Genomic DNA, 17955 nt, shown 5'->3' on the forward strand with positions numbered 1-17955 from the left:
TATCCATGTGTATGTCTTCATTTTAAAATCTCAATACATCTGATGTTGTCAAACAGACAGCTTTAAAAAAAATATATATATATATATATATATATATATATATATATATACACTGCTCAAAAAGATGAAGGGAACATTAAAATAACACATCCTAGATCTGAATGAATGAAATATTCTTATTAAATACTTTTTTCTTTACATAGTTGAATGTGCTGACAGCAAAATCACACAAATTATCAATGGAAATTAAATTTATCAACCCATGGAGGTCTGGATTTGGAGTCACATTCAAAATTAAACAAGTCAAAATGAGGCTCAGTAGTGTGTGTGGCCTCCACGTACCTGTATGACCTCCCTACAACGCCTGGGCATGCTCCTGATGAGGTGGCGGATGGTCGCCTGAGGGATCTCCTCCCAGACCTGGACTAAAGCATCCGCCAACTCCTGGACAGTCTGTGGTGCAACGTGGCGTTGGTGGATGGAGCGAGACATGATGTCCCAGATGTGCTCAATTGGATTCAGGTCTGGGGAACGGGCGGGCCAGTCCATAGCATCAATGCCGTCCTCTTGCAGGAACTGCTGACACACTCCAGCCACATGAGGTCTAGCATTGTCTTGCATTAGGAGGAACCCAGGGCCAACCGCACCAGCATATGGTCTCACAAGGGGTCTGAGGATCTCATCTCGGTACCTAATGGCAGTCAGGCTACCTCTGGCGAGCGCATGGAGGGCTGTGCGTCCCCCCAAAGAAATGCCACCCCACACCATGACTGACCCACCACCAAACCGTTCATGCTGGAGGATGTTGCAGGCAGCAGAACGTTCTCCACGGCGTCTCCAAACTCTGTCACATGTGCTCAGTGTGAACCTGCTTTCATCTGTGAAGAGCACAGGGCGCCAGTGGCGAATTCTCTGGCAAATGCCAAACGTCCTGCACGGTGTTGGGCTGCAAGCACAACCCCCACCTGTGGACGTCGGGCCCTCATACCACCCTCATGGAGTCTGTTTCAGACCGTTTGAGCAGACACATGCACATTTGTGGCCTGCTGGAGGTCATTTTGCAGGGCTCTGGCAGTGCTCCTCCTTGCACAAAGGCGGAGGTAGCGGTCCTGCTGCTGGGTTGTTGCCCTCCTATGGCCTCCTCCACGTCTCCTGATGTACTGGCCTGTCTCCTGGTAGCGCCTCCATGCTCTGGACACTACGCTGACAGACACAGCAAACCATCTTGCCACAGCTCGCATTGATGTGCCATCCTGGATGAGCTGCACTACCTGAGCCACTTGTGTGGGTTGTAGACTCCGTCTCATGCTACCACTAGAGTGAAAACACCGCCAGCATTCAAAAGTGACCAAAACATCAGCCAGGAAGCATAGGAACTGAGAAGTGGTCTGTGGTTATCACCTGCAGAACCACTCCTTTAGTGGGGGTGTCTTGCTAATTGCCTATAATTTCCACCTGTTGTCTATTCCATTTGCACAACAGCATGTGACATTTTTTGTCAATCAGTGTTGCTTCCTAAGTGGACAGTTTGATTGACTTGGAGTTACATTGTGTTGTTCAAGGGTTCCCTTTATTTTTTTGAGCAGTGTGTGTGTATGTATATATATGTATATGTGTATGTAGCTTTGTATATGACAATAATGTTTTTAGCTTTGATTGTGCACATGAACCAATAAATTAACTGTTCTATGGGGAAAACCCCTGGGCCTGTAGCCTAGTGGTCACTTCTGCACGTGGATGACTTTCAATGTGCTGTCCTATATGTATGTTCTGCTTTTAAACACTAGAGGGCCTCACTGACCATGAAATGAGTGACAATCTAGATTTGGTTTAAGGAAACTGGACTGACCATTTCTACTCCGCGAAGATCCATTCAAAACGTTTACAATGAAAGGCAACACTGCCTCAATAATACCCAAACTGTTCAAGGCTGTTCACATGGCCTACCTGACCTGTAATTACTTAATCAAGCAAAATGGTACTAAATAAGTAATATATTTTATTGTTTGTAATTTTCATTAAATGTTGGACTGTTAGTGTGTTTTAACATCAGTGGCTCAACTTGGTTTACTACCATTTTCAATGCGTAAAAGTTGCCTGAGTGAGCACACCTCGAGATCCACAAGAAAATCCACGGACGGATCTTTGGATGGTAAATTCAACAGATTTTTATTGATTGAACAAATACTTCAAATTAAATACAAAAATATAGTTGACACCTTTTTGACCATTATTTATTTATGTATGCACTAACGTTCAAAAGTTTGGGGTCACTTAGAAATGTCCTTGTTTTTTAAAGAAAAACACATTTTTGTCCATTTAAAATAACATCAAATTGATCAGAAATACAATGCAGACATTGTTAATGTTGTAAATGACTATTGTAGCTGCAATCTGCTATTGCAGCAGATTTTTTAAATGGAATATCTACATAGCCGTACAGAGGCCCATTATCAGCAACCGTCACTCCTGTGTTCCAATGACACGTTGTTAGCTAATCCAAGTTTATCATTTTAAAAAGCTAACTGATCATTAGAAAACCCTTTTGCAATTATGTTATTATGAAAACTGTTCTGGTTAAAGAAGCAATGAAACTGGTCTCGTACAATGCTGTGTACAACTCCCTTCACAGAACAGCGCAAACTGGCTCTAACCAGAATAGAAAGAGGAGTGGGAGTCCCCAGTGCGCAACTGAGCAAGAGGACAAGTACATTAGTGTCTAGTTTGAGAAACAGATGCCTCACAAGTCCTCAACTGGCAGCTTCATTAAATAATACCCGCAAATTACCAGTTTCAATGTCAACAGTGAAGAGGTGACTCCGGGATGCTAGCCTTCTATACAGAGTTGCAAAAAAAAGGCCATATCTCAAACTGGCCAATAAAAAGAAAAGATTAAGATGAGCACAATAACAGACTCTGGACAGAGGAACTCTGCCTAGAAGGCCAGCATCCCGGAGTTGCCTCTTCACTGTTGATAGTCCCACTAAGCGCAAACCAGATTGGATGGCATATCGCTGCAGAATGCTGTGGTAGACATCCTGGTGAAGTGTGCCTTGAATTCTAAATAAATCACTGACAGTGTCACCAGCAAAGCACCATCACACCTCCTCTATTCTTCACGGTGGGAACCACACATGCGGCGATCATCCGTTCACCTACTCTGCTTCTCACAAAGACACTGCGGTTGGAACCAAAAATCTAAAATGTAGACTTGTCAAATCAAAGGACAGATGTCCACCGGTCTAATTTCCAATGCTCGTGTTTCTTGGCCCAAGCAAGTATTTTCTTCTTATTGGTGTCCTTTAGTAGCAGTTTCTTTGCAGCAATTCGACTATGGCCTGATTCACGCAGTCTCCACTGAACAGTTGGTGTCCGTTACTTGAACTCTGTGAAGCATTAGTTTGGTCTGCAATTTTCTGAGGCTGGTAACTCTAATGAACTTATCCTCTGCAGTAGATGTAACTCTGGGTCTTCCTTTCCTGTGGCGGTCCTCAAGAGAGCCAGTGCTTGATGGTTTTTGCGACTGCACTTGAAGAAACTTTCAAAGTTCTTGAAACATTCTGCATTGACTGACCTTCATGTCTTAAAGTAATGACGGACTGTCATTTCTCTTTGCTTATTTGAGCTGGTCTTGCCATAATATTGACTTGGTCTTTTACAAAATAGGGCTATCTTCTGTATACCAACCCTACCTTGTCACAACACAATCAAATGCATTAACAAGGAAAGAAATTCCACAAATTAACTTTTTAAAAGGCACACCCGTTAATTGAAATGCATTCCAGGTGCCTACCTCATGAAGCTGTTTGAGAGAATGCCAAGAGTGTGAAAAGCTGTCATCAAGGAAAAGTGACAACTTTGAAGAATTTCAAATATAAAATATATTTTGATTTGTTTGACACTTTTTTCGTTACTACATGATTCCATATGTGTTATTTCATAGTTTTGATGTCTTCACTATTATTCTACAATTTAGAAAATAGTAAAAATAAAAACCCTTAAATGAGTAGGTGTCCAAGCTTTATACTGATGCTGTATATATAGTATGTATGTATGTAAATATATATGTATATATAGCCTACATGTTAAGTTCTTTAGGGTTGCACATTAGGCACTTGTAACTCATAAGATCAATGTGCCAAATGAATTCAGAGAAGAATGCAGTTTCCAGAAGTGTATTCCCACTTTGGGGGATGTTTCATATATCAAACCATTGCGAGGTTTACCAGTGAAGTTTCGTAAGAGCTTATTGTAAAATGAGAGTTGGGAACAGCCCCCTATTAAGTAGCAGATTGTGGAAAGATTCTTCCCACTTGGAAAGAGACTTTCTTTCTGGAACACATGCTGTTGGATCTTCCAGTAGCCAGCTAGAGAGAAGTGTCCACCCAGAGCTCCTGAAAGTTCTCTATCAGTTTCTAGAAGGGGGAGTCTTCAAGGCGGGTGCACCTACATTTTTTGATTTTATTCTGTTAAGATTGACCAGGTGAGCAACATATTTTATTTTCTTCTATCTTGCTGTGGGTTAGAAATAATATAAGATTTATACAAAATAAATGGTTTTCAATTAATCAAACATTGTGCTTAGCTCTATGTGCTATATTTATGAGCTTTTTCTAATGAAAGAACTGATTTATTATTTTTCTGTGAATAACTGCCAGACAGGTGAAATATTTTTTTTGTGCTTGGTTAGTTCTTCAGCCTGTTTTTTTCCCATAAAGGAACATATATGTTGGATTATGACGGTACCCCTGTGTGGAATCAATAAGTATACTGTATTAGAGTATGAACATTGAATTAGAATAGCCTAGCCAAAGTAACAAATAAATTAGTTGATCATTAGTAATTTGCTAATAGGTTTTGGCAAAAGTAATTTATACTACATATACATTTTTTTTTTTATTTATCTATGGGCCTGATGTATATTAAGTTGGCATTCATGATAGGATATATAAGGGCCAATTCTGAGGGTCTTGGGAGCTAAATGGGATAACTGAATGAAATGTCCTTCCAGTTTCAGTAGCCCTATATGAGCTTCTGTGCCACTAGGCGGGGGTGCACAACCTGTAGGACCAGTAGCCTATTTCTGATATTCCAGGCAGGTTTGCTTTTGACGAAATTCTCAACCGTTTTCAATGTCGAGCCTATACGACAGGTCGAATTATGATTAAATGATTTACTAAAAGTACGTGATTTTTAAAAAAACGAATGGTTATTAACGAATATAGTTATGATAATTCTTGAGACCGTCATTGTAAATAAGAAAGTGTTATTAACTGACTTGCTTAGAGGATAAATGAAAAAATGTAAAAGACAACGCATGCATGAGGTGACAAAAATTAGCTCGTTACTTTTCACTCCTTTGAACCAAATGTTGCCTCTTCAGTCAATATATTCCCTTTCAAAGGCTCGTGACTTTTTGCCCATTCTCTTCTCAAAGCTAAACCTAATGGGTTTGAACTCAACTCTCTCCTCAGATTCATTAATGTGCTGCTGCTGACCCATAACTTCTAAAAATGAAGATAAGGCTGTCATTGGCCGTGTCGGCTTTCGTTGCAGTGTTATTCGCCTCCGTTGAAGCGCAAGGTAAATGTGCCTCCCTCCTGCCCTTTTCACATACCCCCATCCCCAACTCTGGCTCGCTTTCTCTCTCTCTCTCTAGTTGTTTGATATAAACCTACAGGATTTAGGGTATATATTGTGTGAGAACCATCACATGGAACAACCATAATGCATTGTACAGTATGATTAATAAAATGATACCCAGTTGTGTGTATTTTACTTGATATGACTTGCCCTGCACCCAGGGGCACCATGCACCCCCAAAATCTGAGGGCACAAAGTACATGTTGTAGGGGGTGGTCGGGAGAATTTAGCTGAAACAGCTTCTTCCTGGAATCAAGAGACATAATCATTATGCCTAATTTGATGTAAAAAAGAGAAAGGAATAAAGCTATTGTTGACATGTAAACTATATTTAGTCTCCAATGTTTGTTGAAAACACAAATAAATTTGCACAATGAGCACTTGTCTCTGAAATACATCGTTACAGTTGTTGGTTAGCTAGCTAGCATTTATTTTTGCCATATTAGCGTTGACATGAAATCAGTCAAAACACCTCAAAACAAGACATGACATCAAGAACAAGACTGAAACATCTGAAACAAGTCACGATTCCCCACATGGTAGTTTCTTGTCATTGTTGGTAGCTATCTGGCCATCCAGAATCACAACAACTTGCAGACTTCTGGCCGAATGAAGCGCCCGCATTGCTTTCGTGACGTTGTCAGCTAACCCATCTATAGAGAATGATAGAGAAAACATCTCTATATAGTTCCCATTGTGGTGTATGTGAGCACATGGGCAGAGCCATTGAGGCAATCTTCATTTTTAATGATTAGGTGATCCCTCCTAATGACCTGGTTGGGCATGACTCCAACAGGGTCATCAGGAGGGATCAGCCAATAAAGTTGGAAGTCCCACCCAGTTGACTACATTAAAATGGTGGAAGCCCTCAATGTCGCTGCCCATGCTAAAACTGCCTTTTGGCCACTAGATGGTAAATCTTTATTAAGTTTAGTAATTCATTTATGTTTTTTTAGCAGGACAAATCTGAGAGGGAACGTGCCCCTGGGCGTGACGCTTCTGTCTACACCCCATTCTAGGAGTCCCATTCTAGGAGTCCCATTCTAGGGGTCCCATTCTAGAAGTTATTTCAGGATAATTACAATTTGATTAATTTAATTGACATTTAGTCCATCTTGGTATATATATATATATATATATACACATATACTGTGTGTGTATGTATATATATATTCTCAATTCGTTTTTTAAAATGTAATATCCCAAATTTTGGAAATGTTTCCAACTTTACCAATGAGAAAACTCATGTTCTCGCTGGACTGAATCATAACTTGAGAAAACTCAAGTGACTCATGTTGTCAACTGTAACAGTTGGATCTGACTCTTACATTGATTTCAGTGTCTTCACAAGGCCAGGTAACAATGTGTTCCCTTAGTCTTATTGACGTTATTGTTTAGTAGAAGAATCCAGGACCCAATAGTCGGTCCTTTAAAAATTGGATAGGACATTTTTTTTTTCTTTCAATTTTGTTTTCTCAAACAAAAATTAAGTGAAGTAAAACTACAATTATTTAATGGTTTAGCTATTCCCCTCTGTAATTATGTTGTTACATTGACATTACGGTAGCTGTTCTAGATTTGATTGTTTCTCATATTTCAATATCCAAACAAAATTAGTGGTCTTGATCATTTGTAGAAATGTGACATCATAGTTTCAAAAGCCTTGATGTTCAAAAACTGGAGCATTCAATTGTTCCCTTTTTTGCCCTGAAAACTTTTTGGGGGAGTCCAATGTCTACTCCCATATATCTTCACTAACGGAATGGAAAGATGTAATATGAGAATCGCTAATTAATGCTCAGACAGGGCAAAGACAAAGAGCCTTTTTAGGCTTTTTACGGACATTCTCAAAAACGCTGAGTTGCAATCCATATAGAAAGTTAATATGCAGAAATGTTTAATGTCAGCACATGTTGCGTAATTACTTTGGCATCTGTTCTGCCTTTTTGGGAGAGTCAGAGCTCTTTCTTTGACTGGCTGGCCTGGCAGTAGAGCAGGCCAGGATGAATGGCTGACTGACCGCAGACTGAGGTTACTGACAGTAGCCAAAGTCTGGCCATGGGTAAGGCAGAGGTGTCCTCTGGTCGGGCAGGGTGCTGTGATATGCTTCCACACCCGGCAGAGGGAACGAGTCTGAAAAGATATCTGCTAATGTTTATTCTGATGATTTTATATCTTCAATGTATTTTTTTTCAATGTCTTGTTTTAGAAAATGACATTAAAACGCAACATGAGAAGACTGAAAAGAAAATGTGTGAAGTAACAACTCTGTCATGAATGATTCCAACTATTTGCGACTTTTTGTACAACGATGATCAAACACCTTGAGTGAGGTGACACAGCTCTTTGCTCTTGTGAGTGAAGACAATCTCCCTACCCAACTTTCCTCCCCACTGCCCCTCCCAACCCCCAAGTGGGTATATTGATTCTTGTTCGAGAGACTTTGTTGGAGAGGAGGGCAGCTTACCCGGGCCCCCTAAATTGATGTGGCAGGTTGGTGATCCTCCTTTACCGTGTACCAATACCAGCTTGGCTCAGGTCCTAGATGTTGTCTGCCTGTACATTCAGTGTGTCCTGAGCTGTGGCTTGTCTCAGCAGGTATTTTACAGTGATATTCTTGCATCCCATCCTAATGCCCCTCCTCAGCAGCTTGCATGCCGTCCACTCGCTGACATAGTCTGAAAGGCCAGCCTTTGTATGTATGTCTTTATCACATCCTCATCATCATCCTGGACTATAGTATGTAGCCTATGAGAAGTACATATACAGCCATAGGCTACAGGAAGAATAGAAACTCATACATCACCTCATAGATATGAGGGCTTTCTTATATTCTACGCAGTTAAAAGCTTGTTATGCTGTTTACCCTTAAGTACAAACTTGCCTGTCCAAAACCAAAAATAGTACTTTTTAAACACTTTGTTTCCACTCTCCTTTAACTGCACTCACATAAAGGTGAAAGGTCAGCCAACACTCTGATCTAAATAGGTTGCATGTGAAACCCCAGTGAGGAAGAATATCATTGTAAAATACATTTATTGTCTCTCTGTGTGGTCCCTCGTGTACATGGAAACACTTTCACCCAATTTGTCAAGTTGTTCTGAACAACTTTCTCATGTACACATGCATGGTGCCGTGGCAACCTGCTCAATGTGGACACGCGTGTTGTCGGACTGCATCTGTCGCAGTTTTTGTTTGTTTATTTTGAATGTGTACACTATTTTTCCTCTGTATCTTAACTCTCTCTTCATTTTGACTGTGTACGCAGTGTGCCTTCACCTCATGCCATCTTGTGCACTCTGTCAATGAAAAGAACATACACAACAGTCTCCTGTGACACATTGTGTATTCTTTTTGCAAGGTTTGCAATGGATCTATGCCAAAGACTTGTGCTTGAGTCTCGCTCTCTCTCTCCCTCTCTCTCGCTCTCTCTCTATATATATAAATATACATAAACACTTCATTTTGTCAAAATATGTATAAATACTCTGTATTTTTATTTATTTAAACAGGGAAATCCCATTGAGGCCTCTTTTACAAGGGTGCCCCACACACAATCATACAAATTCACAATATTTTTCAATTCCAACACAATAAAAGCATACAATATTTACAAGTAATTTAAGATAAGTAACTTACAAAACACCATCATGAAAAACAAACACATTCCTCAGTAAAAAAAGTAATCAACCAGCTGTCTGAACTGCTCTAGCAAAACATCCAACTTTAGAGTATATATATATAACATTGGGTGTTAAATTCAGCAAATGCCACCCTCAACATTACCTGGCAATCTTGACTCCATTGTATAATCAATAACGTTGGAAGGAAAATGTTGCTGTAATTATGTGTTGTTCATGTCAACGTGTTGGTGCTGGTTGGTTGGGCATGCGTGGTAAGGACTGCACTCAGCATGTATTGGATGGTTCACTCAATGTTTGCACTCATTGGAGTTTTGTGTGGAGTTGGTCTGTATTAATGTTGTGTACTCCAGACTTCCGGTGCTTGAGTTGCTGACTAGGGTTACCTGGTTGTGCAACTCAAACAAATGCCATTTTGTTTTCCAAAATGGCTACTCACACTTTTTAAATGTTGTCGTGTGCTTCTTTTTTTGTCACTTTTACCATGGATGTTGGTTCTTCTTGTCTCCCTCAACAATGAACGTCTCAACTTCAGTCATGAAGTGTTTATCGTTGGGCTAAATGTGAATGCTTGATATAAAATGTCTTGCTGAAATACTTGATCAACATTTTTAAACTCATACACACGTTTTCTTTTTCATGTATGTAAGATAACATCAGTTCCTCTTTTGTTTGCAGTGGAGCCCCCCTCAGACTTGAAATTTACAATTCTAAATGAGAACACAGTGCAAATGTCATGGAGAAAGCCATCGCATAGGATACAGGGCTACAAAATACAAGTTGTGTCGGATACAGGTTTGTATTTATTGATCTCATTAGTTCATTGATGTTTGCCTGACTAGTTATAGCTTTTCACGCCAACCCGAATGATCATTTGCACCAATTCTAATAGCAACCCATTCTCTATATCCCAGATGAACCAGCCAAAGAGTTTAACCTCCCAGCCACTGCTACAAAGACGTCTATTACAGACCTAACTCCTGATCTGGACTACTCAGTGTCCATCAACTCCTATGATGACACAGAGGAGAGTATACCCATCTTTGGCCAGCTCACTAGTAAGTGTTCAAGATTCTGATTACAAGGTTAAATAACTTTGGGAAAAGGCTGATATGGACTGATATGAAAAGGGTTTAATCTCAGATCAGATTCTTCTGTCATAAGGAACAAAGGACCCATTACATGGTTTCAAACCTCCAGCTTGTCTGTTAGCTTCTAGCGACATTAGAATCAAATAAATCTGTTTTTAAAACTCGAATCACACTCTGTTTATCGCCGATTAACTAGGACAAATATGTTTATATGTATGTGATTGAAGAGGCTTGATGATTTGTTGAATGTCTTGGATTTATTCCCCATACATGGCACACAGGATGTCATGGTAACAGTCCAAATTATTTTGTGTTTCAGTTCAGTCCAGTAACACAAGTGAAACAGAAAGGAGGCCGCAGACTTCAGATGCAATCAGTAAGTATGTTTTACGTCAATGTCAACCAATCTGCGCTATGCCCATTGCCTGTCCACATAGCTTTATGATCTTACCAGTCCATTTTTTTGTGTTTTTCCAATCCAATCATAATATTGTTCACTGGAATCATTTCCTCAGACTCAAATACCCCATCTGTACTGCTGAGTTGTTCATATTTGAGCAGACAGGGGGTTCCGACAGTGGCTGAGAATTAGTTTGTGATTGAAAACAGTCTTCACATCAAAATCTAAGAGTGAGAGTCTTCTGTTATGCGTATAATCCAAGGAGAGTGATGATGTCACTGTCGTGCCAGCTCTGTGCATTTCCGTCTTTTTAAATGTTGAAAGAAGTGGAAAGGATTACTGCTCTGACCAGAAGTCCTTTTACTGGAGTTCTGTGCCTCTCTCTGTGAGTTCAGTCTGTGGATTGACAGGGAGACATGCTCACTTTTTTCCTCACCATGTCCGTTTTGGGTGGAAATTCAACCCAAAGTTCCTGATGGTCCAAAAACCTTTGCTCCTAGAAGCTATTTCTGGTGGAACGCTCATAACACTCTTTCACAATTGACCCAATTGGCCAGATAAATCCATAGAACTTGATATTTGATGTTTTGTCAAAAAATGCTCAAAAGGCGTAATAACAAGATGTAGCATGGAAGGATATTCAGTCAAGTGGACCTACGAGATTTGAGACATTCACAGAAGTCCGGCCAATCATCTTGGATGTTCCAGAGAATCTGAACTATCCACGATAAACAAACAAAAAACCACGGGGGTTTGAAAACACAAAACCAAACTATGCCGCTGAAAGTTTTATTGATTATTTGGTCTATAAAAACACATTTTTGTCATCATGTCTTTTGAAATACCATCTGTCAGAGACCGTCTGTCAGATATACAGTATTCATTAGAGTACCGAAAAGTTGTGCCAATCTGCCAGATTGTGTCCAGACAGTTGATTGTGTTCCTGCTCTACCCCATCCCCCAGTTGATTGTGTTCCTGCTCTACCCCATCCCCCAGTTGATTGTGTTCCTGCTCTACCCCATCCCCCTCTCCACCCCTCCAGGGTGTTCAGTCAATGCCTTAGCAGACCTGGTCTTCCTGGTGGATGGCTCCTGGAGCGTCGGCAGGGAAAACTTCAAGCACATCCGCAGCTTCATCAGTGCTATGGCTGGGGCCTTTGACATCGGAGAGGATAAGACCAGGGTGGCTGTGGTCCAGTACAGCACAGACACCCGCACTGAGTTCCTCCTCAACCGCCACTCCAAACGAGGAGAGCTGCTCAGAGCCATCAACACCCTGCCCTACAAGGGAGGAAACACCATGACAGGTATACATGATAGGTGGGACTAGACAGCATGGATATACAGTACTGCCGATATTTTGTCAAATCTCGCTGGACTGAATCCTAACTTGAGATCTGTGTGTGTAACTAGAACATTGGTGCAAGTCTTCCGTTGATTGAGGTACATGTTTTGGTTACGCGCTTGTTCTCAAGGTAGGCTTTTGCCCACAGACATTAAATGTTATAATAAGCTAAAATGTTTTAAGAAAAGCTATTTTCTTAAAGGTTTAATATGTTACACTCTGTGTGTAGGGGACGCCTTGGACTACCTGCTGAAAAACATCTTTACGGAGGCGGCCGGCACCAGGAAAGGCTTTCCGAAGATAGCCATGATCATCACAGATGGAAAATCCCAGGACCCAGTGGAGGAGTACGCTAAACGACTCAGGAACATTGGAGTGGAAGTATTTGCTTTAGGTACTGTGTGTTTTTACCTCTGAATGCTACTCTCTCTTCAGAACATCTCTATAATGCTTTTAGTTTTTGAATGCCTGGAAATCCTGGAGATTCCGTAGTGGCTGATTTCCACAGTACTCCATTTCTCAGGCTAACTTCTGAGATGTATTTCACCATTTAGGCATCAAAGGAGCAGATGAGGATGAACTGAAGGAAATGGCCTCAACTCCCCACAGCACACATGTCTACAACGTACCTAACTTTGATATGATCAAGGCAGTGCAGCAGAAGCTCATCATGCAGGTGTGCTCCGGTGTGGAAGACCAGCTCAACTCTCTAGTGAGTGGAGATGATGGTAAGACATTATAGATGATTCATTACATCACATTTCCGTTGATTGATTTAAATCGTCACATATTTCAAGTACATTGTCTATGGGCGGTCAGTGTAACGAATCGACAACAACTATGTAACTGTAAATGTATTGTTAGTGTGTGTTTTCCAACCATACTACAGTACATTCCAACCTCAACATTGTTTATTTGTTGTGTCTCTAGTGGTGGAACCGGCCTCTAACCTCCAGGTGCTTGAGATCTCCTCAAAGTCCATGAGGGTGACTTGGGATGCCTCTCTAGGGGAGATCACGGGCTACAAGCTGACCCTGATGCCCATGATGACTGGGATGAAGCGCCAGGTTGTATACGTGGGGCCCACCCAGACCACTGTCAACATCCGGGACCTGTCCCCAGAGACCGAGTACGAGATCAGCCTGTTTGCCCTGAATGGCCTGACCCCCAGCGACGCTGTCCTGGCCATGGAGAAGACTCAGCCCGTCAAGGTGTCATTGGGTGAGATAAAGCTCTGTAACAGCATATCAGTGATCCAGTCCCTCGCTCACTCGCTCAGTGAAACATTACATTGTTGCTATAAAAACAAAAACAAATCACGATGTAGACCATATAAAGATGGTATCTAATGTCCTTCCCTCCCCAGAATGCTCTCTTGGAGTGGACGTACAGGCTGACGTGGTCCTGCTGGTTGATGGCTCCTACAGTATCGGATTACAAAACTTTGCCAAGGTCAGAGCTTTCCTGGAGGTCCTGGTCAACTCCTTCGACGTCGGGCTCGACAAGATCCGGCTCAGCTTAGTCCAGTACAGCAGAGACCCCCACACAGAGTTCGCCCTGAACACTTATAATGACATTGCTTCAGTGGTCAAGGCTGTCCGGACGTTCCCCTACCGAGGAGGCTCCACCAACACGGGCAAGGCCATGAACTACGTCAGAGAGAAGATCTTTATCTCCACCCGAGGATCTCGCAACAGTGTCCCCCGTGTCATGGTCCTCATCACTGACGGGAAGTCCTCTGACTCCTTCAAGGACGCTGCAACCAACCTGAGGAATATAGATGTGGAGATCTTTGCTGTGGGTGTGAAGGACGCTGTGAGGTCCGAGTTGGAAGCCATTGCTAACACCCCGGCGGCCACCCATGTGTACACTGTGGAGGACTTTGATGCTTTCCAGAGGATCTCCAAGGAGCTCACCCAGTCCATCTGCCTGAGGATCGAACAGGAGCTCCTCAACATCAAGAAGAGGAGTGAGTAGCCATTTAACATACCCTTATAACAAAAGGCCAGGGTTTTCTTAGTCTTCAAACCCTGTTTGAAGTTGAGCATGTTGACCATGGGCCATACATGTGCCTGTAACTATAGCTATATAACCATACATTCTGGTTAACTTTAGTGGCAGCCGCTAAATGACCTCAAACTCCAGACAGTCTATTTGTGATGTGGTACAGCAGGTCAAACTGAGCGGTGCTACTGAAATAGTGATGTCACGATGTAACTACATCTGCACAACACAAAAAGGCTGTGTAATTGTCTTCATCTATTATTTCCCAATGCCTTGGATCTGTTTCAGGCAGGCACAAGCGAGACATATTCATTGTTTTAACTTTCCCTGACTGATCACGCTGACTCAAATACCACAGAACCATATGCCTGCATCTCAGGGGAGCCCGTTACACCATTTGTTATTGTTTACTGTTTTTAAACACTATAGTATCTGACTGGATACTTTTATTCTGACCTAATTGTCCTGCTAAGTCAAAGGCCACCTGTCTCTGAAAGTCAGCGGGACTGTGGATGGTTTTCAACACCATGGTAGCATGACATGAGTTTCTCCGCTGCACATATTGGTAATGATCCCCCCTGTCACAAGAACACAGAACATTTAGGCATTGGCCATGTCCAGGAGTTTGTAATATAAATGTGTTGCAACCCTGTCGACTGAATGCATACTGAATGCATACTGAATGCATACTGAATGCATACTGCTAGCATACGAGGAGTGTTTCCTATGGCTAAGACACTCATGAAAAATAAATGTTCAGTGATGGAACTGTGAACAAAGTTGAATGAGTTCAACTAGTTGGTTCCATTCCAGCTTTTCTGAAGGAATGAGATATACAGCTCGGCTTAATGTTACCAAAAGCCATTATGATGACATTGTCTATGAGGACAAAACACAAACCAGCCATTTCATTGTGTTTTATCCCGCTCGTCAGGTCTGATTGCACCCAGGGACCTGGAGTTCTCTGAGGTGACGTCTAGAAGCTTCCGTGCCACCTGGGCCACCGATGCCACCAACGTCATGTCCTACCTGGTGCGTTTCCGTAAGGCCGAGGACATCACTGAGGATTACATCTCCCTGGCTGTGCCAGCCGACACCACCAGCACAATCTTGCCACACCTCACTCCCCTCACCACCTACGAGGTCAACGTGTTCGCCCAGTACGACAAAGGAGACAGTTTCCCTCTGTCGGGGGAGGAGACCACTCTGGAAGGTAAGGGGTTGAAGGCGTACATGTTCAGGGGTTTCACAGCATAAGCAAGTGAAGAGATTTATGTTTTAGTGCTTTTGTTTTTTCCCCAAGAAACCTACATGGCTTCTTTAGATGCAAAATCATTCAATCCAGGTTATCCAGAATATTTATTCTTAAAAGTTATATTGACAAGCTACTGCTAAACAAAACCTAAACATTCTCCATTCCAGAGCAAGGGACTGTGCGGGGACTGAGTGTGTCTGAAGAGACCACGGACAGTTTCCGGGTGTCATGGCTGGCGGCGCCAGGGCCCGTGGTGAGGTACCGGTTGTCCTATGTCCCCTTGACGGGGGGAGGAGAGAGGCTGGAGGCCCAGACCAACGGACCTGACACCACCATCGTGCTCCAGGAGCTGTTCCCTATCACCACCTACCGCGTGTCTGTGTCTGCAGAGTACACCTCCGGCCTGGGAGACGAGATGCAGGTGGACGGAACCACCAAGGAAGGTCAGTAAGTTAGCCAGCATGGCTGCTAACATTTCAATACCTTACCTGTAGCTAATGCAGTTTTTTGATTTACTATACAGTAAATAAGTGAAGATGCAGTAATTGGTTGACCCCTATGTCTTTTCCCCCTCAGTCCGTGGTTCTCCCCGTGATCTCCGCGTCTTCAACGAGACCGTGTCCAGCATGATGGTGTCATGGCGGGCCGCTCCCGGGAACGTCCTCCAGTACCGCGTGGCCTTCAAACCAGCCGACGGCACCGGGGAGAGGAAGGAAATTGCTGTGAAGGGAGACACCACCGTAGCCCTGCTGAAGAACCTCCAGCCTGCTACTGAATATGAGCTGTTTGTCAGTGCCCACTACACTTCTGGGCTGGGAGACCCCCTCCTGGGTACAGGCACCACCCTGGAAGGTACAGGAACAACCTTCTTGTGTCTGTCTTTATTACGACGGTCTGCTCTTTGGCTGCTTTGAAGAATGGGGTTGTGTTTCTTTGACAGCTGATGTGAGCGAGAGCGTGAAAAATAGCTTGAGGCCATCTTCAAAGTGAGTGTCTATACTGGCCATCTCTGTGTACTGCATAGTGTCCTGCTCCACTTTTAAAGACTGAAAGAAGTATAGTGCCATTAATTGTGTATGCCTCTGTTTCTTAACCTTCCATTTTTGTAAAGGGAAAATTGTCTTCTTTTTAAAAAAAAAAGTTATTTGTTTTCGGAGTGCGATGTGAAAGTCTTTAGAAAAACATACTGCCCTAGAAATCCTTCCTAGATATCTCAGGATCCCTCTTCTCAGACTCAGTGTATAAGGGAAACTGTGCAAAATCTGGAATGTGAAGCTTTATGTCATTCCTGTGGCACAGACAGACTGTAGGTTAGTTCTGCTTTTACCGCCCATGAAGCTGGAAGAGATGGAAATGAGTGGGGGTACTCTCGTAAACCTATCAAATCTGGAACAGCCAACACATGCCATGCTAGGCTAGCTCATGCAGTTTTATACACTCCGGGGACATAAGGTTTATTCAAGATTATTTTATTTGGCACATGGGGAGTTGTTTAACAATTCTTCGATATCACTTTAACGATTTGTAAACCATTTGGATTAGCAATGCTGCTGAGCAGAGACAGCTACCTCAGCTATTCTGTTAACTAAGATCCTCAACCATAGAGTTTGATGCATGCGTAGGCCTACGTCTTCAAGAATCTAAATGAGCAACATTAGCCAACATTTACCAAACCCTTTGAAGACTATACCCCTCTCTCTAACCCTAGGGGATAGTGTTAGAAAACGGACCATTATTCAGGACTGACATGTAGTGAATTAGTGTGGGGGGACATCTGTTAGTGCTATATAGGCTTTTCAGTAGGCAGCTCTGCCTAGAGGAAAACCTTCAAGCCATGGCAGCAGGAGGTTATGGTCCGGGTCACGCTAGCTTGGTTCCCAGGGCGCCCAACAACCACAAAGACCCCTGTATCCTACAAGCCAGAACTTACACGCCTCCACAATCCATTCTGCTCACTGCAGCCCAATCACAGGTCTCTGGATAGCTTCATGACATTAGAGGAGTTCCATCCTGAGGGTGGTCTAGGAGAGAAAGCTCTGGGGAGGGGGCTCAAATAGGACTGGGGTCAGGCACTCACGAGGCTGTATGTGCTGTGCTTTAGTTTGGTTTGGGGGTCAGTAGTATGTAATGTTTGGACTAGAGATATATAGTCCTTGTCACTGGACGAATTAAAGATCACTCGAATGGAAATTAATTGAGGGCAGAGAGGAAAAAAAGATTTAGCAGTGATAGAACATCAACCCTAACTGGCTCTGAGCAGAATCCAGCCTTCTCCCTTTAGTGTCCCCTATCTCATTCAGAGGCCAAGTTGAAAGCATTTAGTGGATACCAAATGTGAACCATTTCAGGAAACTAGGTGTATGTCGTAGGTCACTACTTTACAGGAGAGCCGCTTGAACATAAACTTGATTTTTTTAATAAAGGTGCATTTTTTTTTGGCAGAAATGCCTTCTTGAACATGTGAACTCTCATGTGCCTTAAAAAACTTCTTAGGGCTGAGATCCCGCTAATGGGATCGATATGACAACAGCCAGTGAAAGTGCAGGGCACCAAATTCAAAACAACAGAAATCCCAT

General features: G+C 42.6%; 1 protein-coding gene across 1 annotated transcript in view; it reads left to right on the top strand.

The window, feature by feature from the left end:
* Positions 1–4304: 4304 nt before the first annotated feature.
* LOC115138379 (collagen alpha-1(XII) chain-like) overlaps positions 4305–17955 on the top strand; it is a 68434-nt gene continuing 54783 nt past the window's right edge. Inside the window, exons 1-13 of the mRNA XM_029675171.2 lie at positions 4305–4483; positions 5475–5583; positions 9963–10079; positions 10199–10342; positions 10695–10751; positions 11819–12082; positions 12350–12514; positions 12675–12848; positions 13051–13341; positions 13487–14089; positions 15059–15337; positions 15547–15822; positions 15956–16231. Coding sequence (XP_029531031.2) covers positions 5514–5583; positions 9963–10079; positions 10199–10342; positions 10695–10751; positions 11819–12082; positions 12350–12514; positions 12675–12848; positions 13051–13341; positions 13487–14089; positions 15059–15337; positions 15547–15822; positions 15956–16231 — 2716 coding nt within the window. The 5' untranslated portion in view covers positions 4305–4483; positions 5475–5513. The remainder of the gene's footprint in view (positions 4484–5474; positions 5584–9962; positions 10080–10198; positions 10343–10694; positions 10752–11818; positions 12083–12349; positions 12515–12674; positions 12849–13050; positions 13342–13486; positions 14090–15058; positions 15338–15546; positions 15823–15955; positions 16232–17955) is intronic.

This window comes from Oncorhynchus nerka, linkage group LG12, assembly GCF_034236695.1.
Source record: "Oncorhynchus nerka isolate Pitt River linkage group LG12, Oner_Uvic_2.0, whole genome shotgun sequence".
Lineage (NCBI taxonomy): Eukaryota > Metazoa > Chordata > Actinopteri > Salmoniformes > Salmonidae > Oncorhynchus > Oncorhynchus nerka.